The sequence below is a fragment of the Nannospalax galili genome, unplaced genomic scaffold (assembly GCF_000622305.1).
Source record: "Nannospalax galili isolate Female #2095 unplaced genomic scaffold, S.galili_v1.0 scaffold49, whole genome shotgun sequence".
Taxonomy (NCBI): domain Eukaryota; kingdom Metazoa; phylum Chordata; class Mammalia; order Rodentia; family Spalacidae; genus Nannospalax; species Nannospalax galili.
Window position 1 is genome coordinate 1,181,382 of NW_008359444.1, and position 23,712 is coordinate 1,205,093.

Below are 23,712 nucleotides of genomic sequence, written 5' to 3' on the forward strand. Positions count from 1 at the left end.
TGTCTCTAATTCCTAATAACTCATGTCAGTTTTTGTGCCTGATTGGTCTAGCATGGGGGTTTGTCAATTCTACCGATTTTCTCAAAGAATGTGCCACTGCCGGTTTCATTGATCCCTGTTGCTTCCACTCAATCCCGTTTTGGTGTCTGTCCACCATGCTTCTGTTTACTTTGGGTTTCACTCGTTCTTCCTTTTGTTCAAGATGGGAGTTGAGCTCACTGATGCTTCTAAACTCTGCTTTCAAAAAATTCCACGGGGTTGAGCAGATGGCTCAGTGGGTACAGTGCTTACTGTGCGAGCAGGAGGACCTGACTTAGGGTCCCCAGCACCATGTGAAAGCAGGGCATGGTAGTACTAGCTTTTAACCCTAGGGTTGGCAGAGCAGAGACAGATCCCTGGGGCTCATTGGTCATCCAGTCTAGCCAAAAAAAGCAAGCTCTAGGGTCTGTGAGAGACCCTGCCTCAAAAATAAAATGGAAAATGAAAAGACACCTAACAGCCTCTGGCCTCCACACGCACATACACATACCCCCACATACAATAAAATAAAATAGCTTCTCTGCTAGCTAGTAAGAACTAGCCCATCCTGTTCCCGCCAGCTCTCCTTGAGTCCTAGCCCCCTCTCCTGAGGTTGTTGGAGAATGCCTGACTAGGGGGTGTGAGTTAGCCGGCTACTGCCACCATGCCAACCTGCTGCTTTGGGACCATCTCCAGTTCTCCCTGTTCCAAAGCTCAGACCTTCTCTGTTAGCTTGTAGGAACTAGCCCATCCTGTTCCCAACAGCTCTCCCCGGGCCTTGGCCCTGACTAACCAGGATGGAGACCATTACAGAGTTCCGGCACTCGTCAAATACAGAGAATAAGTGTCTTTGAGATGCTTAACCCTAAATGACATAGCCTCAATGCAACCTCTGCACATAGGATGAATGTATTTCTCAACTCTCACCAGAAAAGTTTCCTTATGTAATAGATGTTGATCAACACAGAAACCCATCATTGGCCAAGTTTCGGAGAACAAGAGGCTTCAGAGTGCTTATCCTTGAATAGGATATTTATTTCAAACCTCTGCCTCCCAGGGCTTGGGGATCATTGCAGAAGAGGAGGCAGATTGTAAGAGCCAGAGCGTGGATGATCACAAGGAAACAGAGTCTTCCAGACAGCTGCTCAGTTGCTCATATGAACTCAGCAATGGTGACAGCATGGACAGGTCCTATGCAAACTCAAACTAGACAAAATCTCAGTATTGACGTGATGAGATGGGTAAGAAATCCCAACCTAACCTGGCAATTAATAGCTGCTGTGAGGGAGAGAGAGTGTCTTCCAGGGAAGGGACCCACAATGAAGGACATTTGGAGACACAAATCAGACTCTATAGGCCATATTTTACATATGAGTGCATTAAGTTAGCTGGGGGGAAGTGGAGGGAGGTGGGGATGAGGGAGGGACGCTGGATACCATCAAAGTATATTGTTAATTGAAAATCACAAAAAATCAATAAAAATAAAATTGAAAAACAAAATCATCTTTTGTTAATTAACAAAAAATATAAGATAAAAATATAATATAAAAATATAAGATAAAGACATCCCAAGAACTTTGATAGTATGTTTTCATTTTCACTCAGCTTAAAAATATCTTCTAATTCCATTTTGAACCTTTATTAGACTAATGAGTTAATTGCAAATGTGTAGTTTTATTTCCTAGTATTTGGGATTTTTAGCATCTTTCTATTGTTGACTTCAAATCTAATTCCATGCTGATCGGTGAATAGTTTATAAGAATTGAATTTACCTTTAAATTTATGTAATTTTTTTTAGCTTGTAATATAGCCTATGGTGGTAAATAATCTGTGACCTGAGAAGATGGTATAGTCTGCCACTGGGGGTGGGGTAGGAGGGTGCTTAACAGCTGCCATAGGCCAAGATGGCTTTCTAAGTCTTTTATATCTTAACTGATATCCTTACAGATATTTTATGTTTACCTGTGCTAATGATCATTCAGAGTGGAATGTTGAAATTGCTGGCTTTACTTTTGAACTCTGTCTGCCCTCACAGTTCTAACAATTTGCTTCATTTGTTTTAAAGTGCTGTGCTTGGTAGGTGCACAATGCTACCTCTTCTCCACTAGCTGAGCCCTTCCATCTTGTGAAATGACTATCACCAGCATTTTAAAAATCAGATGCTGTGTAATGAAAATGCAGTCACTTCAGCTTCTCCCAACTAGTGTTAGCAGGTACACTGTGCCAGTTTGAGCACCTTGGGCTTCCCCACCCTGAAGCTAAGTCTGCAGTGTCTCACATGGCGTTCTTGCAGGCAGCATGGGTTTAGGACCTGTCTTTTTCCTGTTGTGATATCTGCCTTTTAACTGGGCTCTCTGGGCCATTTACGCTTGACTGTGATTACAGCATGACTAGGGATCAGATCTGCTGCTCATCCTGACACTGCACCATTTACTCCTCTCTGTCCCACCCTTTCTTCATTTTGTTGTCTTCAGTCTTGTTGGATTATCCATTCTTGTTCCACTCTCCATCTTTCTTTCTCTCCCTCTCCCTCCCGTCTCTTCTAGAGAGAGAACCCAGAGCTCACACCTGACAGATAAGCGCTCTACCGACTGAGCTCCATTGCCAGTCCTCCCATCTCCTCCGACAGCTCACTAGCTGTACATCCTTTGGTGCTGCTCTGGTTGGAAATACAGTGCGTGCCATCCGTGTATCACAGGTGCCCCCTTCAGTCTTCTTGCCATGGTAACGTCACACCTGCACACATGTCAGCTCTCTCCTGCTGTCCTGCCACAGTGCACCCTTGTTATCTTTGCTGCTGTCACTGTCCTGTGCAGACCCAGGTCTTAGTCAAACACCATCTCCCTCTTACCTAGAGTTTCCTTTTGTACTCTTGGGAAGAAGAAAGACAGTTTCTAAGGGTGTAGATTTTTAGGCTGACTGGTTTTTATTATGGTTTCTTAATTTTTATGTGTATGACTGTCTTGCCTGCATGTATGTATATACTCCAGGACATGCATGCAATGTCTGCAGAGGCCAGAAGAGGGCATCTGATCCCCTGTAACTGGAGTTACAGATAGTTGTTAGCTGCCACATGGGTGCTGGGAACTGGGTCCTCTGCAAGAGCAGCCAGTGCTCTTAACCAGCTGAACCATCTCTCCAGGCCCCTATTCTGGCACATTAAAGTGTGCTGGCCATTCCTAACATCACTGCCTGATCTCCCTTTGTCAAGTTTAACATTTGGACCATTATATCTTCCATATCCTCCCCTTTTCCCTCCTGTCCTCGGGGATTCGTGGCACTATCTATCACTCTGCTGGAAGCTGCCCCAGGCTCCCTGATGCTCTGAATTTTCTCACTGCTTCTTGTGTTTCATATGGTGTCTTCAGGTTTGCTAATCTTTCCTTTTAAAACATCAGTATAGTTTTCAACTTTAGAAGTTCAAGTTCAGCTTGGGTGTTTTATTCATTCTTTTCCCCTTTGCAAAAGCATTTGCCTTTAATTGGGCTTTGGGACCATTTACATTTATTTACTCTCATTAAGGCATGACCAGATCAGATCCTCTACCTCTGAGACAGTACAGTTTTCAACTCCCAACTTCATGTTATTTTTTTTTCTTTCTGGTCTTTTTGAGACAGGGTCTCCCTGTAGCCCCAGCTGTCCTGGAACTCACTATGTAGACCAGGCTGGCCTTGAACTCACAAAGAGCCACCTGCCTCTGCCTCCCAAGTGCTGGGATTAAAGGCGTGCGCCACCACACCTGGCTCATGTGATTGTTAAAAAAGAGATCTATTGAATCTATTTAGCGCTGCTGATATGAGCATGCATTCAGGGCCATCTTCTGGAGCATGATAGCCTCTTGGGGCTCGCATCCCTGAAGAAAACTGATGTTCCCTCTCCCAGGAAGCCATCAACTGCCAACAGCTTCTCAGCGGGCAGTGGGACTTCATGGCTCGTCCCCCATCCATGCTGAGATTTTTTTTTGGCTTGAGTTCATCTGTGTAATGGCCTTGTCATCGGTTGATTCTTCATTCCTACTCTTAAGCTTTGTTATACACAGTCAGAGGGTGCAGCCTGGGGATATTTTCACATCACTTCTGAGCACATGACCTGAGTTCTGAGGTTCTCTGGCTGTAGGAACAGGAACTATTCTTGTCAGAATGGTGTCTGCAGAGAACTCTCTTGTCTGACTTTCCCAGAAGAGCTTCTTCCCCAGCAAGGTGGCGTCTTAGTGTTCGTATGTCCTCACTGATGCTCAGCTGGGGGGTTAAGGCAGCTCTGTGTGCTTGTCACTCCTCCCTGCTCCTCTGTCTCATGACCTGTAGCTGCCCTATCCCTACCGCACCCCCCAGCTACAAAGTGGATGCACCTGGCTCCCTTAAAAGCAGTCAGATGGCACAGAACCTGCTCTATCGGTGTCCGCCTCTCCTGTCACACTTTCCTTCATTTTCTGCTTTCATTATCCAGCGCTTTGAAGATCACAGTTTCCTGTATTTTGTATGGTTTTAGCTTCTTTGGGTTTGAAGACAATGTTGTTCTATCTCTATCTGGGCCAGAAGTTGGAATCCAACCCTGCCTTACTGCATGCTTTATATGACGTCCCTTGGAAAAGTCCAGTCATTTCTGAACAACTTCCTAGAATTGTGGGTTTGCTTCACTAAAATGTCAGATGCTTTTAGCTTGCTTCTTCTTCTTGGGTGTGTCTCCATGCAGACCTTGGAAGTGGCCTGGCTCTTAGACTTTCAGCCATGGGTCCCGGCAGGCCCACACAAGGAAGGAGTTTCAGGCCTGAAAGCTGGCCATACACCCTCAGCAAGATGAAGATGCTTGCTGAGCACTTCCTAGGCATCAGGCTCTATACCAAGAGTGGGGGTAGTGAGGAGCAAGTCAAATGTGCCCCATTCTCAAGGAGGCTAGATGAACAATGAACATATTGTGAAGCACTCTTGCAAGACTTCACCAGGAAAGTGTCTGGCCTGAATGTACCAAGGAGCATAAGAAATGGTAGATATTCTGTGCCAAACTGAAACATCCATTCTCATAGGTAAAGACTAAGAATGTTTTTCTTAGAAATCAACAGAGAAAATAGAAAATAGTAAGTATGTACCAAATTCGGAAAAGCGATTGACACTGATGTGCTACTTCAGCGTTTCCTATAAAGTTCCTAACCAAAAATATAAAGACACCGTTCTCAAGGATGAATGTATAAGAATGACAAACATTGGACGTATCAAATAGAAAATAGTAAGTATGTACCAAATTCAGAAAAGCGACTGACACTGATGTGCTACTTCAGCATTTCCTATAAAGTTCCTAACAAAAATATGAAGACACCGTTCTCAAGGATGAATGTATAAGAATGACAAACATTGGACGTATTAGAATGGAGGCCTGGAATACACCAGGGACCAGGGTAGATGGTGCTGCAGACTGAGAGGTGCGGTACTCTCAACCCTCCTCTGCCTTTGAGTTAAAGACACCAGAGCATGAGATCAAGGTGAGCTACCAGAAAGACCACAGCTTCAATCAGGAAAGGCAGAGCCTGGGAGGCTAGGTGGGACTTGTTTGTCAGGGGCTGCTTCAGCAGGTGAGCAGAGAGGTTTGCAGGTGGGCAGTGGCTGCAGGAACCTTATGCACACCTGATTTCCCTTTGGCAACCTGACCTGCCCCTGCTTGCCTGCTCTGCCACGTAGTTTTATTTGGTTAACAAACACCTGAAGGTCAGCTGGGGGTCTCTCTCACAGGTAATTAGGATTGTGAACACACTAGGTACTCAATCAAGACAGCAGAAAGTGGTGGTCAAAACAAGGTCCACCCTACCTAAAAAACACTGTCATCTAACCTCATCCCTGGATGGAGCAGCACTCAGGGTGAGAGAAGGCTCCATTCTGTGGAAACAGCGTGTATAAAGTTAAAATGCAAACTAAGGCTATATTTTTCTTTACTTTGAGCATCTTAATTCAGGCACAAAAATTAACTTTAGTAAGAGTCATGCTTATTGGTTAATAAACCTTTTACTTTTAAATAGAATCGCCAATGCAGAGAGGGTGTATCCAAGCAGAGCTACTCGCTGGCTGCTTCGCTCTGCAGCGTCGGCTTCTGTCCAGAACTACTGCTTGTTTGTACCCAAGGAAGCGTTTTTGAAAGGGCGTTGTCATGCTGATACAGATTTGAAACCACAGTTGTAAGCACATACCCATTTCACTTTAGTCTTTTCAGACTGTTTTTTCTCATTTGCTTCTGAAAATGGACCTCAGATTTACCTTAATCATGTGATTGATTTCAGAAGAGTTGGCGAGGTCAGATAAGTTCTCCCGAGTCTCTGATTCAGGGATGTTACCACGATTGCCCTTTAAATTAACTAAGCTGGGACTAGAGAGATGGCTTGGAAGTGAAGAGCACTGACTGCTGTTGCAGAGGGCCCAGGTTCAGTTTCCAGCACCCACATGGTGGCTAACAACCATCTGTAACTCCAGTTCCAGGGGATTTCAATGCCCTCTTCTGATCTCCAGGGATATTACATGACACAGGTGCACTTACATACATAAAAGAAAAATAACAAAATATTCTAAGAGAAAGAGAGAATCGTAACAGTGACAATTCCCTGGTAATCCAAGTCAATGAGCTCACAGTATGGAAAAATCCCTAAAGACAGGAAGGGTTGACTTAGTCACAAACTGTTCATTAATATCCCTTTATGAAATAAGCAAAAATTAAGTATGATTTAAATGTCCCAGGGGTCAGGGTAGCAAGGGATGCATCCCTACTATTATGGAATATTACACAACCCATATATGAGCTGTAGAAACAAATGGTGACAACATAAGCCAGAGCTGGTGACAGAGATGGGAGAAAGGGGCAGGTGCAGAACAGCAGAACCCAGCCAGGCAACCTTGCCGGAGGCACACTTCTAGGACAGGTAGGCCTTCACTACTGACACCTTGTTTTGCAGCCCAGCAGCCTCCACCTATGGTTGTCCTTAAGTCACTTACTTTGGTTCCAATTTTCTTCAGGTCTGAGAGGGGTAGGCCTTCACTACTGACACCTTGTTTTGCAGCCCAGCAGCCTCCACCTTGGTTGTCCTTAAGTCACTTACTTTGGTTCCAATTTTCTTCAGGTCTGAGAGGCAGTCATAGGCCACACCCTCGCATTTCAAAGTCAGAGACAGGCGGGCTAATTCAAAAAGCAAAAGCATTCTGGAAGAAAGGAACAAACCGGTGGTGGTTTAGCATGGGGCAGGAGTGCATGCTTGGCAGAGGTAATACCAATCTCTGTTCCTCAACAGAGGCGGGAGCTAGGAACAAAGTAAGACATACCTAGTTATGAGACCTGCCTCAGCTGCTACAGGGCCCAGTGTTCCACGCAGTGCTGCCTCTGTCCCTGCTGGACATACCGTCCCCACCCAGGTCTTCAGGCCAAGGCAACACAGAGTTATCACAAATGCCACCTTATACAGATGCCCAGTGAGACCCTATCAATAGCCACCCTGTGAGTACAGTTTTTAAAGGACCATTTGGGGAAAGAGACACAGCACAGACTCTTCTTCCCTTGTGACAAGCTTGTGGGATGTCACCAATAGCATCTACTGTCACCAATCCAGGGCTCTGTAAGTGGTGCTAAATCTACATTAAAGTATGTTTGTAATGGCCAAATATCTTTGAAAAAGAACAACCTTATGGGAGAGACTGTCTGTTTTAAGGCTTATGATAGGCTGTGGTCCTACAGGAGATAGCTCAGAGCTTCCTGGCCTGATGCACCTGATCAACCATCCTGCCACTGCATCCCTGCTTCCTACACATTGGATGTCAGCAGCATTCCCAGCAGTGACCACCAAGTATCTCCAGATAGTGCCATCTATTCCTGGGGGTCAGGCCCAATATCTTCTCTGCCCTTGTAAGGTCAGGGTCCCATCCAGACAGTCACAGTGACTGCACGTGGCAGCACCCTCTTCCGTTTGTTTGGTGTTGGGCTGCTCCAGGTGGGAAGCAGCTTCAGGGAGGGGGAGGGTTCTTCTTCTGCCTCCTCTTCCCTTCTCAGGCTCTAGACTTCCAAGGTCTGGCCTTAGAACCTCTGGTCTCTCTGTCCCACCTGAGTTCTGGGCCTGGTGCGCAGGCCAAGAAGAGAGAACTTGGGAAAGGGCAAATAGCTGGTCCTCAGGCCATTCTGGGTTTAAACAAATGTTACTTTTCTCTCAACTCAGAATTCCAGACACAGAAGCCCAACTGGAGAAGTGTCAGCAGGGCTCTGGGGTATCTGAAAACGCTGAGGCTTCCTGGGTTGTGAGGAAAGACTTGCAACTCAGGCTGCTTATAACATGTTTTCTGTAAACCAGGAGTCGGAGTGTGGATCACATAAGGAGCTTTGAAATACTTCTGCGTCCTCCTAGGCACAAAGTGTTTGGGGGATCCCTGTGCACTGCAACTAGAAGTTCACATAGAGGCACCAGAGGTAGGCACAGTTCTTCACTGTCTCACAAGTAGGGAATGCTCTGTGTGGTGTTCAGTACAGGAACCATCAGGCAAGGAGGCCAGTGAGCTCCTCTGAACATCCAGTTGTCCACTTACTCCACTTGTCCCAGGCTCTAATAAGTAGCTGAGTTCCTGTGTGTGAAGGAACGAAGACAGTGTCTACTCCAGGATTAGTGGGAATGAATGTTAGAACATGTTATTTTCTAATTTTTAAAAAATTTTATGCATATGAGTATATTGCCTGCATGTATGTAAGTGCACCTTTGTCATACAGTGCCCTCAGAGGTCAGAAGAGGGCGTTAAATCCCTGGAACTGGAGTTACAAAAGGTTGTTAGCCACCATGTGGGTGCTGGGAATAGGATTCGGGTCCACTGCAAGAGCAGCCAGTGTCTGAACACTGAGCCATCTCTCTAATCTCTCATGTTATTTTTGTATGAAATGTAACATTTCAATACATTAAAAATTTATAAAAGCCTAGATGATCACCTAGATGGTTTGTAAATATAGGACATCCAAGGGCTTAGAGCTCCGCATGGGAAAGCTCTTACAAGTCAGCTGTACAACGGGTTATTCTCTCCTTTTAAAAAATCACATAAAAGAAAGGAAAATGTAGCTATCAAAGGAAAAAGTCCTCATGAATATATGAATAAATGTCCAGTTTCATTGTGGTCAGAGATACAAAGTCAAGCAACAGTACTTTTACCTGACAGGATCAGAGAGGTCATCAAGAGGGTAGAAAGCAAGCTTCCTGTGTGCATGCCCTGTGCAGCTTCTGCAATATATGTCTACCACCCAGAAACTCCATTTCTAGGAATCTTATCTAAGAGAGCAAGCAGTGTATGCTCAGAAGGGGCCCCCACTCTCCTGAGATGCCACCTGCGATGGCAGGCTGCTGGAGGCTGACTTCTGTTAGATCAGCTTGGAGAATCTGATGACAGAGGTGGCCTTCCTTCCAGGAACAAGCACACATGTGTGCCCGCATGTGTGTGAACCCACATGTGTGTGAACACTTGCATTCCTCTCAGAGAGCTGTTACTAACTTGGCAGAGGATCTAGTGTGAGGATCCCAGTCATTGAGGAGTTCTTGATCTCTTTGCTCTGGTTCTCAGTCCAGCTCCAGGCTCCTTAGGACCTCAAATGTGGCCCTCCTTCATACCCCTCCCTCTGAGGAGGGTGTGACAATCAATACACTACCACTGTGTGCAAGAGGAAGCCTCTCCTACTCTGAGCCACACACAGCTCTAACTGTTGGGGACAGTTGATGTTCTCTCTGGCTGTGTCTGGTAAGTCAGGCTGACCTACAGAGAGGTCCTATGGCTCTTAGGCCATAAGGAGCTAATCATGTCAGCAGCCATGTGAACCGAGAACCCCCCTCCCCTCAAGGCTCAGCTGCCAGAGAGGGAGACAGCCAACATCCAACATCTTGCTGGTAAATGAACAGGAGTCTTGCCCTGTTCATTTACCAGCAACCAGATGACAAATGTACCTTGTTTGAAGCTGCAGCTCGTGGTCATTTGTCACATAGCCACAGACAACTAATAATACATGCTCTAGATCAGTTTCCTGGGTTCTCATAACAAAGTACTATAGACTGAGTAGTGTAAAACAACAAACACAACTGTCTCACAGTTTCCAACACCAGCCCTCAAATCAAGGCGTCCCTCAAGCCACACTCCATTGGAAGGCTCGGTGGAGAACCCCTCCTTGCTCTTCCAGCTTCTGGCTGTGGCCAGCATGATTGGCATCCTCTGTCTCTATTGTCACATGGCCTCTATGCATGTCCCTATGACTAAATTTTCCTCCTCTTAAAAGGCCTCCACTTTCATTCAGTACAACACATCTGAACTTACAGCTGCAAAGACCCTGCTTCCAAATAAGGTCACATCTGTAGGCTGAGGGCTAAGACTTGGACACAAAACTTGACTACAAAACTCAACATGCCATTCCCCCACAAGTGAATGATCAAATGAGCATTGAGGGCAGTTGGTGCTCGCCCTGGCTGTCAAATGGAGGAGCCCTGTGGCCAAGACAATTATCATAGACAATGTTTCACACATTCGATGTGGTTTAGAGAGAAAATCTCTGAAATTCAGAAGGCAAATTCTCAGAGATGGTTTAAAGGCCCCAAACATAGTTGAACATTAAACTTCATTGGTTATCATAGACTTGGAAATAAAAGCAAAAATAGGGATAATTCCAACCTCATCATCTCAAGTAAATACAAAGTGCTCTTGAGGGTGACAGCCAGCCACTGAGGTAAGAAACAAACCTGTTCTACCTCTATGAGAGAACATTCCAGATCCTTACTTCTCCTTCAACACTATTAGCTCCTCGTCCAGGAGCCTCTGGCAGTATTCAGCGATCTCAGAAAGCTCAGAGTTAAAATGAACTCCTGGGAGGTGATCAAAGAAACACATTCTTCCAAACTGTGTAGCTAATAAGCAGGTAAGGTGCTGTAGTGACTTGAAAATGATTGTGATTAGAAGTTAACTTTGATTTTAAGGTACAATGTGGAGTTTCAGACCCTGAGCACTCCCAGGCAGTACAAATTTCTGGAGACAACCACCAGGAGGAGCTGTACCAAATCCTCCCCGACACAGGCATTTGCTAGGTTAATTCTAGTTGCTTGTTTTCATACTGTTCACATTTTCTAATACTTTCTGAATATTGTACAGTTGTCATATAACACTTACTTTTCTTCTCTGATTGCAGGAGAGCGCTGGTGATTGTAATGACTTAAATGTTTATGTGTCTTCTTCAGAATTTGGTCGATGTCTTCTGGTAAATCATTTTTATCCAATTTTCTAGAATTGATTTGAACATTAAATAATCAAAAAATCCTGACATATTTGTTAGAAATTATTCTCAGGGAAACTATTTTTTTATATTTTAAATTTTTATTTACTTTTTTTTTTTAATGTGTATGAATGTTACATCTGCATGTGTGTAAGTGCACCTGTGTTGTGCAATGCCACAGAGGACAGAAGAGGGTGTTGGATCCAATGGAGCTGGAGTTACAGATGGTTGTTAGCTGCCATGTGGGTGCTGGGATTCAAACCTGGGTCCTCTGTAAGAGCAGCCAGTGCTCTTAACCACTGAGCCATCTCTCCAGCCCCGTCAGGGAAACTCTTAAATCCATGAACCCATACTTCTTATAGAATGGAGGCCCTAAAACGTCCCTCCCCTCCCTTCTTGCCAATTTCCCTGGAAAGTTGCACCCCCCTCCATTCTACATTATTTTCAGGAGGTAAAAAACACCCTGAAATCAGCAGTCTCTTGAGCTTTAAACATACTATAATCGTCTCACTCCCCTTAGCCTCATACTGTGGTCTCCTCGCTCCCCTCTGCCTCAAACACACTGTGGTCTCCTCATGGTCCATCTCAAGCCTCATCTGGAAGGACTCATAAGAAGCATCTGACTCAGCTAGGGACTTTCATCACTTACTGGGACTCTGCTCACTCTGGTAGTAGTTTCACTGGCCTCTGCTTCTCAGTAATGGGGAAAGGCATGGTAAGTGGGGATCGCTTTAGATCCTGGTACTGCCTCCTCTGGGCCAGCTCCTTCAGCTGTAAGCCTTAAACTCCCCTCACTGACAAAGGACATCCCCAAGAGAAGGGACAGTGTCCCAGCTCAGAGCTTAGCCCTGAGAAGTTCAGCCTTGCTGTCCCCCAACTACTTACGCTTTTAGCATATTAATGTGGTAAGAGACAGTCAGGCTAATGGAATGTTTCTTCTCTTCTCTTAACTGAAGGTCATCCATTAGTTCATGACGAACCTATCATGAAATGGAACAAAATATTAATTTGAATTCAAACAAGGAATTAAGAGATTCATTCAGACTTTGTGTGCAAATATTTTGTTCCTCCTATAAATTAATACTGCCAATTAAGACATAAATTTTCATTTTTACATAACTTTATATATAACTTCAGCTGATTCCTATACATCAAAATTAACAGCCGATGGAAGCATTGGGGACACAGTCCTATAGTAATTACTTGTATCTTTACAAATTTTCCATTAATCTTTTGAAGATTTGATGCTGCTACAAAAGAATAACAATGAAAGGATCTTGCTTTGTTTTCAAAAAGTACTGTTTACATATGACTTGATATAGGATGACTTTTTTTGTTTTGGGCGTGTATGTGTTTGCTTTGCTATTCCTTGATGAATGGACTTACTTGTGGTTATATGCAGTTTCTGAACAATGACTTTTACCAAAGCCCCTCCTTGTATCAATTTTCAAACATGTCAATTTACCATAACTGAGAACATTTGCTGGTATTTCTGTGGCACATGAGCTTTTACGAACGGTGCTGCTGTGGAACAGAACTTGGCAGCCTCCTCCTTCCTTCCTGCTTGCAGGTAACATTCAAGGAGTTCTCTGGACAACATGAAAAGAGCAGACATTAGCCTTGTTGAAGTTGTTTTTTAATTTCTAATAGGCAGGTTCTTGGGCTTTCATAGGTTTTGTGCTTCGCAAACTTTACAAAGCTTCCCTGGGAAGCTCCTGACACTCTCCACGGCTCACTGCAAGGCCAGCAGAGGCAAAGAAGAATACTATTCTGGCATGGGAACAGGAACTACTGACATTGTAATCATCAAGGACATTTACAGATGGCATTGTGGAGAAGGATTTGTATCTGCTTTCTTTTAGAGGCTCCCTAAACTACAACAAACAGGTACCCCAACAAACGGGTAGAGATTCTGGTCTAGACTTGAGCTGGTATCTTTGGCTCTGGCACAGTGGAACACCATTGTTGAAATCTACCTGGTCCCTTGCTTGCCACAAGCTCCCTGAAGAAACCTATGACAGACCGCCTCTCAGTCTAGCCACTGGCCGATGGTCGGTTGCTGTGACTTCAGAGCCAAGACCTCAGAGCTCTCATGCACAGGCACCTGGGAACCCAGATGTGACGCACACATTGGCTAAGTTATTTGCTAAAGTGCCCACCACACTAGGAAAGCACTGCACTAAGGCTTTGAAACCACAGGCTGGGACTAGTGGCCACTTCTTTTGCTTTGAATCCTAACTCATTTCTAATGTCTGTTGCAACATCCACATATTTCTAGAAAGAACCTTCTGACAAGTCAGAAACCCAGTTACGTGGAAGAGAAACTAAGGCAAATATGGCTTGAATCACGACTCAGAGAGGAGAGGCCACATAAGGGGCTTGCCCACGGCTGCCACGGGCTAGCACCCCACTCACAGCATCAGCTCGGCCCTCCACGCCTTGTCTTCTTCCTCAGTCTGATTTAACACGTTGATGATTTGGGAGAGGCTGGGGATCACAAGGTGGTGATATCCAGGCTTGAGAAATGGCCGCACCATTTGCCAGTAGAGCACCGAAGCATTGTATACCAGGAAGTAGTATCTGGCCAGGGAGTGAAATTCAGAATGCTTGAGGCATAGGACCTGGGGCTCCTGCTTCCTGGGCCCATGCAGGAGGGAAGTGCAGACATGTCCCATGACCAGCAGATGGAAGCATCTCATCTGAGGTGCTTCTGTTCAACCTGCATGAGCACCAGTGCAGAGTCACCCTTAGGAGCTCTGCTCCACATGCGCCATGACTGTAGTCCAACTGGGTGGTGATGACCAGGACCATCGCTCCTGTCTGGATTGGGATCCTTTCATTCAGTTATTTCAAAAACTAACCAGCCCCCATGAAAATACAGTCATAAGCAAGGGAGGAAAAAGCATGGAAGGCTTCCTGGAGGAGGTGACATCCTACTGTGACCAAGAAGAGCTCCAAGAATTGGCCAGAAGCTAAGTATATAAAAGATTGTCAGATATGTGTGTTGCAATGGGTGGGGAATGTGTTTGAAGAACAGAATCCGTATCTGAGCATAACTCCGAGAGGGATGCTGAAGGTGTGTGCAGAGTACCTGTGAGGCATCCCTGGGTTGCAGGGTGCCATCCGAGGGAGTCAGAGTGGGAGCCACAGGGCTTTCATACTGTAGGAACACTGGAGTAGGCAGTTCTGATATTCTATACAGGTCATTGGGCAGGCCATTCATTGTCACCCATTACCCAGGAAGGAAGGACACTAGGTGGCTAGCAGCCAGCCCAGTGGGTCCCAGCCACCCCTCCCCTAAGTCTCCCTCCTCCCCAGTCCATCTCCAGGTGTCTCCAAGACCCCTGCACTGCAGCAGAACTGTAAGACTCCCTGTGGAAACGTATTCACTGGGCTAAGATCTCCGGTTCAAGGCCAGTTCCTGGTCCCTGGAGAGCAGGGCAATGAGGCTGGACCCTGTACCCCAACACCTATGCAATGTGTGGCCAGAGAAGGCCATCAGCAATACCAGTGGACACAAGTAGAAGGAATGAAAGCCCCTTCCAAAGCTGGGTTCCACTGCACATGTGTCAAAGCCAGTCTGTGTGCCAGCTTAATGGTTTTACGAACTGAATTTAGGTTTTGGTGATAAGATCACTGAGAAGAGTTCCATGAGTCATCTCTGCAGGGACAGGGGACCTTGGCTCCTGGGCAGAGGACAGCAGTCTAACCAGAGGAACCCCAGAGAACGGCCCTCTCACATCAGAGATGCTGACCCCAGAGACCAGGAGTGAGGGGGTCTGGAGGACAAGTTGGAAGGGAGGCTAGACAAAACACTGACAGGCTATCTACAAATCACAACAACACTGACAATAGTGGCGGGTTCAGCTTCAGGAAACGTAGCGGGTTCCCTGATCCAATAAGACAAGCCTGTGATCATAAATCCCTAAAAATACAAGACAAGAATATAAAAGCAATAGCTGACAGTTTAAACAAGTAGCATCATGTGGTAAGTTTGGACACTAAAGTCTTTTATATACTCAGCTAGGAAGAGACAATCCAACCATGCCTACCTTGGCTCTCCTTTGGCAAAGTTTATAGCCTTCATGTACTGAGTCACACAATTTTCAAATTCTTCCTAAAACAGCACAAAGAACACACAGGTGAGCAGATTTTGCCACCTAAACACCTATCACTGCTCATTGTCAGCTTCTGGCACCCCGGCTTATGTACAGTTGAGATGCAATGGAAAGAGGTTATTGAGAATCCACAGCTGCCTGTGCCCAGAGGTGCCAGACCCTCCCAGCTCCTCTCTGCCCAGCTCAGGGAGGGCTGTGGGGAAAGAAGACAGAAAGGTCAAGACACTGCCATGCAAAGATGGAACATGTAAGGACTCATAACAGACACCTGACAGATGCTGAGTGTCACAAAAGCACAACCTGGACCTGTGCATGCTTTGTGTCACTGTGAACATTAACAGATTTTGCTTTAAGGCTACTCTGAGATCTGTCCCACTGCCGTCCCTGGAGATGGAGTGAAAGGCAGTGGCCTGGGGGGCAGGGAGAAAGAGGGAGGGGGTAGGCTCTCACCACGTTGGTCTCGCACTGTGGGGCGTAAAGCTGGGCCCTGCACAAATGGGCCCGGCCCAGAAACTGGGTGAGTGGCCCCTTCACCTTGAAGTACATCTGGATGCAGTCATCGCTCATCTCGAGCCGACCCATCTGTAGATTACAGGCAGGAAGAGCAGGCAAGATGCTCAGAATGGAGGGGTGTGAGGACAGACCACCAGTGAGACTACCCTGGTCACCCCCAGACTCCAAGACCACTCATCCGTGTCCTACCCACCCTCCTCTGCACCATGTGCACCCAGAGATGGGGAAGTGGGGCTGTTCCCTTTTGTGTCAGTGCCTGCCAGGCCCTGGGCTCCACCTTGAGGGCCTGCTCTGCGCACAGCACGAACAGGTCTGGGCTGAAGCTTTCTGAGGGGTCAAACTCCGACTTCCCCATGTTGGCTGACTTGATCAGCTCGTAGGCTCGTTGCAGGGCAGCTGCATCTGTGGGGCAGAGGGTCACCAGAGGGGCACAGGGTGGGTGTGTCAGAGGGGCACAGTCCCCAGGAGACCCTTCCTCTGGCGCAGGGTCACAGGTCTGAACTCCTGGCCAGGCAGCCCACAGCCCTCCCTCCCAACTCAACAGTCAGACCAGGTCAACAACCGCAGCCACTGCAGCACAGGAAGCGCAGGAGGCCTTAGGTGCTGCTCTACTGGGGTCAGACCTGGCCTCAGGGGGGAGATACCCATCCGCTGGACGGAGACCGAACCCACCTTGGTGGCTCTCCGCGCGGGCCAGTTCCTGTGTAACGACCAGGTCCATGGCGCCGCCGCACACAGCCAGCCAGGGCTTTTTTGCTGACCGCTGGTGGTTGCCTAGAGACCAGGACCAACCAACGCTGAACCGAGGCGGGGCCATATCAGTGAGTCCGCGAGGCGGCACTCGAGGTGGAACCGGAGGTGGGGGAGGGGGCGGGGAGGGACTCGGGCCGTGCGTCCGTCCATCCCCCATCCATCCTTCCATCCATCCATCCATCCATCCATCCATCCATCCATCCATCCATCCATCCATCCATCCATGTCCGCCATGCTGTGTCCGGGAAGAGACAGTCACACAAAAAGGAGGAAGGGGGAGGGGCAGGAGGGCTGCTGGGCACCTGCAGAACTGCGAAGCCACCAGCCTGGGCGGGGTCCCCTTTCCACTTCCAGGCGCCTGCGGCTGTTCTGCACGAGGCATGAATCTGAGGGGTCTGTGGGTGGGACGCCGGGGTCACACTGCTCAGTGAAGGCGAGGAGGAGCGAGAGCTGGGCAGATCCACCCGTAGCTGAGGTCTGGGCATCGGAGCAGTCTTGGGGTCAGGGAGGATGGAACGACGCCCTGCACACTCAGAGACCCTCGGGCAAGGGCAGCCCCGGGGAGAAGACGCCCACTAAGATTCTCTAGTCTTGGAGGAGCGGACTCCAGAAGCCAAACTGGGTGCAGAGTTTCGGGCTGCAGGCGGGGTTGGGCCTCAGCTGCTGAAAAGCAACAGTGGGTAGGCAGCCCTGGAGACGCCCGGCTAGGAGCAGCAGGTGCACGGAGAACGGAGGGGGCAGAGCTGGGTCCAGAAGCCTAAAGGCGCCCTCAGAAGGGAGAGCAGGTCAAAGGCGCCCCTACGGCTTCGGAGGGAAGGAGCTGCGGTCCCCACGGCCACGCCCCCCAGTGACCTACTTCCTCTAGCCCGGCCAGACCTGAAGAATCCGGAACCTCTCAATATTGCGCCGCCTGCTGGGGGCCAGGCGTTAAGCACAGGAGCCGGTGGAAGACCTTTCACTTTAAACCCTAAGAAGGCACAAACGACAAAACCACAGAGAAAAATAGACAAACCTGCCCTCAAAAGCAAAATATTCTTATCCTTTAAAAAACAGTACTAGGAAAATGAGCCGTGTGTGGTGACGCACGCCTTTAATCCCAGCACTCGGGAGACAGAGGCAGGTGGATCTCTGTGAGTTCAAGGCCAGCCTGGTCTACTCGTAGTGCGTTCCAGGACAGCTGGGGCTACAGGGAGACCCTGTCTCAAAAGAACAACAGCAAACCAGTACTAGGAAAATGAAAAGGCAGCTTAAGGTTGTGAGAAAATGTTCACAATAAATATCTTCAATGTAAGACTGAGGTCCAGATTCTGTAAAGAATGTAGCAAGTAATAGACACGTTTAAAAATGGCCAAAGACTTGAATAAGCACTTGACAATATAAGATACACGAACATCCAGCTAGTACAGAGGTGCTGTTGCCATCAGTAATCAGAGAAACAACTTGAAGAGAGGCCTCCTACATTCAAACCCATTAGCATAGCTAAAATTAAGAAGCCCAAGGTTAGCAGGGATGGGTGGAGATGGAAAGAGCTGCAGTTGCCGCACCGCTGGTGGGAAGGTAAGATAACACAGTCTCCAGAAAACTAAACTCTCCAAGTAAAGTAATGCAGGCACTTGCCCCATGACCCAGAACTTCTCCTCATGGGTGCTAACCTCAAGGGTGTATGCATCTACCCTTTGAAGCCCTGTAGGAGGGTTCCTGGCCACATTATCCATGACCACCTTGAAGGAAGAATGCTCTCCTGAATGTCCTGAATGCTTCTCCATGATCATCACTCCCTGGCAGCTCTCCTACACCCCCACTGGCCCCTCTGATATGACTTGGTCCCAATCACAGGGAACTCCCCTGACCCAAGGCCTGCATGACTGAACTGCCCTCCCTGACCCTCTTTGAAATGGGGCAACCCATCCTGCACTTGTCTGATGTGGCACAAACCACCCCAGCCACTTCCCACTCCCCAAAGAGAGAAAACTATAAAAACCCTGAGTCTGTAAAGGAGAATGTACTCTCCTCCCAGGCTTTGAGGAATTACCGGACATCCTCTGGTGCCTGGGCCCACAGTGGCGGGGTGGGGGTGGGGGGGACCCTCTCAGGTTTATTCTTTAATAAATCTGCGTGGCTCTGTAGAGGTCAGTTTTCTTCCGTCTCCTTCCTGATTTGTATTTCCTTATAAGTCCCTAATGTGGAAATGACCCAAATAGCAAAAACAAAATTACAAAAAGATCCACCTCTTGAGGATAGTCACACAGTGATGGGCTGTTGCTCAGAAAGGAGGAAGGACAGTCCTGGTGGGCAACAGTACCATGCTGAGTTCAAGCAAAGGTCCACCCTGACAGCATCCCGTGTGCCTGTGTGGGGATGCTGGTGAACCATGACGATTTTGCATTGAGAGGCTAAAGTGTTACCTATAGACCTCCTATTGGTCAGGATCGATGGCAGAATTCTGTCCCTGACCTGGTGCTGGCCACAGGTAGGGCATATTCACCAAACCTCAGAGGTTGGAGTCAGCCTTTTAGCTGGGTGCCTCTTGCTTTATGTTGAGTTTTCCTCTCTACAGAACCAAAGGGAAATAAAACTCCAGGGCTCCAGTAAGGAGCCCCGCTGGGAGGAGGGGCAATGGAACTGGGGTTCCCCTGGGCTCTGGGCAGGTCAAGGGGTGAGATGTCCATCACAGCATCTCTCAGATGCTCTCTTGCTTTCCAAAACCTGGGGATGTCAAGGCATCTGCTGAGAATGAGAGTCTGTTGGGGGTGGCCAATGAGGTGGGCGTGGAATGGAAGACATGTACATAATTTGGGGCTGGCTAGGGACTACAGCTCCAGCTGCTGCCCAATATCATGAGAGTTTTGTCCCATGTATGACCTACCAGGGAGAAAAACACAATTCTGATACTGAAGTGTGGTTTCTACCCAAACTTGGATCTCTTTTATACTTTCATGAGGTAGAAAAATCTAGTGGACCATCTTTATAAAGGTTTATAATAAATTTGGGTGTGCCTGATATAATTTTGTCTAAATGTCAGTTTTCACAGAGTCCCAGAGCAGTATTCCACCCTGGAGGTAGAAGCCTCAGGTCCCCCTAAGTTTGCCATCTCTCTATTCCAAATACAGCTCTGACATCAGTCTTTGCTTATTCATAAAGATTCAAGGCACTGTGTATACAACAGTGATAAAATATTTACTCTCACCAAGGAACTATCTCCCAAACATTATATAGTAAGATCTTAATTTCCAAATCTGAAAGCATCAAATATTAAAACTCATTTTTTTCTGGTTACATAGTAGCTATAAGTATCAAGAATGTGACACAAAGTGATTTTTCTTGCTAAATATATTTCATTTTGTCAAGACCACTCAAGTCTGCCCCTGACTGTGAATGTGAAACTCCCTTCCCATCTCTACAGGTACCACATGCTGTTCCTTGTCTACAGAAGTACTCAGGGGCAGCGCATTGACCAAAAGGTCGATGGCAGAGATCTTTGTGACAAGCTCTTCAGCATGGGTACCTGACTTTCATTCAAGTTTTTCTTCATGATCCTCTCTGGCTTCCAGATGCCCAGTTGGCACCTGAACCCACTCACAAGTTCAGGCAACACTGGGGTCCATGTCTAACAGGAAGAAAGTCACTAGCCCTTCTCACATAAAATGTGAGTTTTCCTACACCATTGGGGGATACTCCTGGCCTCTCCAGACACCACCAAATGTCCTATTAGTTGACTTACTTTGGGCAGTATCGAGTTAACATCAGGGCCCACAGACTATGGCAGTCTCACAAGATTCCCTGTTTCAAGTTCCATTTACAAGTAGTGAGCCCTGGGAGTCCTTACACTTCTGTCCATGTGGCTACATATGGGGGAGAGCTGGCCCTACCTCTGGTTCAGTATATTGTGGGAACTCATTGTCATAAGGGCTATGATGACCAAGTCCCATTGAAGTGGTAATGAGATGGCCAGAAGGTCCCTATGTGGGGCCTTCTGTCTCAGGAAGTTGGGGTATACCACCTTCCTGGAATGAAGGTATTTTCCTCTATCCAGAAGGGTTCTCAATCCTGAGGCTCAGGGGGTTTTGATGCATATTGCTGTCCAACCCTTCTACCTTCTCCTTCCTGCAGGTCAGGTGGAATGAACACTACCAAAGTCTGACTTGGACTTTCTGGTGGCCACTGAAGTTCACCCAAAGTCACTCATGAGAAATGATACCCCTGTCTGCCTCCAAGTTAGTCCCAAGGGTATAAGAGCTCTGAGTCAGGAACTTGCACTGCTTCTCTTTGTCACGTGATCTTGTCATATGGAGAGGATGCTCTGTGTCTGGTTTTCCACCCTTGGGCCTGCTTTTGTCTCCCATGCAGCCCTAGGGAAGGACTTTAGACAGTGCCCCAAGCCACAGGAGTCAAAGCTTGAAGTTCAGGAGGCTGGAACCCCAGATTAGGTGTCACAGTGGGTTGGTTCCTTCTGAGATTGCTCTCCTTGTGTTTCTGACAACATCTTCTCTGTAGGCGTGCATATGTGTGTGTGTGCAGGGGTGTACATCTGAGTATATGTGCTTGTTACAAATTCCATTCTGGTAAAGGCAGGATCCACTAGATTTAGGTCCCACCTGAATGGTCTCATTTTTAAATTGAAGTCCTCTATGAAGACCCTGTCTTCATAGATCACATTCTGAGGTTGGGCAGGGGTTAGGACTCCAATATAAGAATTTTAGGGGAACACAGTTAAATATGTACCATCTGCTCAATCAGGAATTGGGAGACTTGACTGTTTGTGGTTTCACCAGGTGAACCAAGGAAGATGGCTTCATTTTAAACATCTCAGCGAGATGGAGAAGAAAAAGACACAAAACTTCTGCCCATGTCACCTAGTGAGCAAAACCCCAGAAGGTGGAAGTCCCAAGGGGAGCTGGACTTCAGTGGACCTGGAATCTCAGCAAGGGCAAGAAAGGACAGGAGGGAAAGTGACCACTCTCAGAAAAACAGGGTGCTACTCTCACCTAAGGGGGCTCCAAAGGCAGGGAGCAAGGACTTATACTGACAAATGGCTCCCCAAAGTGGGACACAAAGATCAGAAACACAAACCCAGATCCAGAGCATCGGTCATCTTCCTCCTGACACAGCCCATTTGAACGATTTAATATTTATTGGCTCACCACCTCTTGCACACTTCACTGCTGGTGGCCTGGAGCCTATCATTAGCTGGCTAACCCCTGGTGGAAGGCAGACTCCTGAGGGCCTGGGAAGCCAGAATGTATATCCAGGAGTCTGCAAGATGCTGGGCTGTGCCCCTGCCTGTCTTTCCTTCCACACTAGGGAGGAGCAACTGTGGGCTCTGGAAAAGCTGTATCCTCCATTGACCCTTCCTGGATGTTTTGAAGACTGTTGAGCCTGCTTTGATAATGGTGTGAGAATTCAGACATGGAATATGGGAAGGAGGTTGGGCTGGAGTAACCACACAGCCTGACCAGAGCCCACCAAGAGATGTGGGGGTGTGAGTTGTGGTCCTGAAGATAATGGGGATGGAAGTTGTGGCCCGCATCTGAGGAGACATGGATCTGCTCTATGTGGGCCATGATGGCTGAGGGGATGCTCAGCCAGTCAGTGGGACCTCAGAGTCTTCTCCTGGGTGTGGTGAATGTACATGTGTATGAGTGTGAATTGAATGTGTGTAAACATAGTATGCAAATGAGATTGTGTGAGTTTTACGAGTGTATGAATGTGAGAGTAGGTGGTGTGTTGACTATAGGTGTGAGCATTTTATGAGTATATGAATTGTGAATGTGAGCAAGCAGTGTGTGTGAACACAAGTATGGGAATATATACTGTGTGTTATATGTGTGTATGAATGTGACCACAGGTGGGTATGACTGTGAGAGTGTGCACCTGACCTTCTGCTGGTCCAAGAAGCTGTGGCACAGTCCCCTCACCCTCAGACAACACCAGAGCATCTGCTTAAGGCCAAGTTCTGAGGGGTGGGCAGAGAACAGAAGGGACAGAAGCCCTGCCCCTTGCCCACAGACCAAGACTGCACTGCCTGGTCCCTCACCAGGAAAAGGAACCTGATGTTTTCAGGGAGGGTAAAGGGATCAGGGAGCAGGAGGAGACTCCCACTTATCCTACATCTTTACCTTTTCCAAGGGGCAACCCCAGAGGAGAGAGGACATTGACTCCCAGGGCAGGTGGATTCCTGTACTTCCCTGGTGGACCAAAGGAGGGCTCTGTGCTCCTACCTTGAAAGCACAGAGGAAAAAACGTCACGGCATCCTAACATCCCAATCCCCCAGCTACCCAGAAACCCCAACATCCTAGCATCTTCAACATGCCAACATCCCCCATCCCAGGGTCTCCAGCATCACTAACATCCACTTTTCCAACTTCCTTAATATCCCAGTATCCCTGACATCCAATATCCCTAGCACCCAACACTCATTATCCTAGCATCCCAAGTACATGGAATGTTTCTAGCACTGCAATTTTCCCCAAATCACTAGGAAATTGTCCCTATGGCCTCTCCTGCCTCCTGCATTTCTCCCTGGGTCTTTCTCCATTGGTTGACTTTATCTCCTTGATCTCTAAATGTGTTAGTATCCCTTCACAAGGAGTAATCTCACACGGGTTTCTCCATTCTGTCCTACCTGTCACCCTCCCAGGTGGGTCAGCCAAGTGACACATAGGGCACCAGTGAAACATGGTGTCAGATAATGAGTGACTTTCAGTACTGTACAAGCATATGTAAATATTTTATCAGAATGCTGAAAAGTTTATTCATTATTTAACTGACATTCAGATTTCACTTGGTTTCCTGTATTTTCACTTGACAAATCTGCAGCTGTCATTCAGCACTCCATGCCGCATCCCTACATTCTACAGTCACACCATGCACAGGGGGCATGGCACATGTGCTCTGTTCTTGTTCACAGAAGCAGCATTACATCAAGACCTGTTTTCATTATTCTTCTATCTAAGTGCCATTTGTTTACTGAGCGTCGTTTATGAGGGGCCCGTGTGGCAGCCACAACCACTGTAGCTTTGGCCTCTTCAAATCAGGGCTCCTCAGCTTCGGCAGAGATATGTTGGG

At 47.3% G+C, this 23,712-nt stretch overlaps 1 protein-coding gene across 1 annotated transcript in view; it reads right to left on the minus strand.

The window, feature by feature from the left end:
- Cfap46 (cilia and flagella associated protein 46) overlaps positions 1 to 17,480 on the minus strand; it is an 89,931-nt gene extending 72,451 nt beyond the window's left edge. Inside the window, exons 1-10 of the mRNA XM_008823157.3 lie at positions 16,949 to 17,480; positions 16,566 to 16,667; positions 16,171 to 16,295; positions 15,831 to 15,962; positions 15,315 to 15,379; positions 13,678 to 13,842; positions 12,728 to 12,851; positions 12,148 to 12,242; positions 11,160 to 11,270; positions 7,094 to 7,193 (exon numbers count right to left, since the gene is read on the minus strand). Of these exons, the coding sequence (XP_008821379.2) occupies positions 7,094 to 7,193; positions 11,160 to 11,270; positions 12,148 to 12,242; positions 12,728 to 12,851; positions 13,678 to 13,842; positions 15,315 to 15,379; positions 15,831 to 15,962; positions 16,171 to 16,295; positions 16,566 to 16,614 (966 nt within the window). The 5' untranslated portion in view covers positions 16,615 to 16,667; positions 16,949 to 17,480. The remainder of the gene's footprint in view (positions 1 to 7,093; positions 7,194 to 11,159; positions 11,271 to 12,147; positions 12,243 to 12,727; positions 12,852 to 13,677; positions 13,843 to 15,314; positions 15,380 to 15,830; positions 15,963 to 16,170; positions 16,296 to 16,565; positions 16,668 to 16,948) is intronic.
- Between the last annotated feature and the right edge of the window lie 6,232 nt (positions 17,481 to 23,712).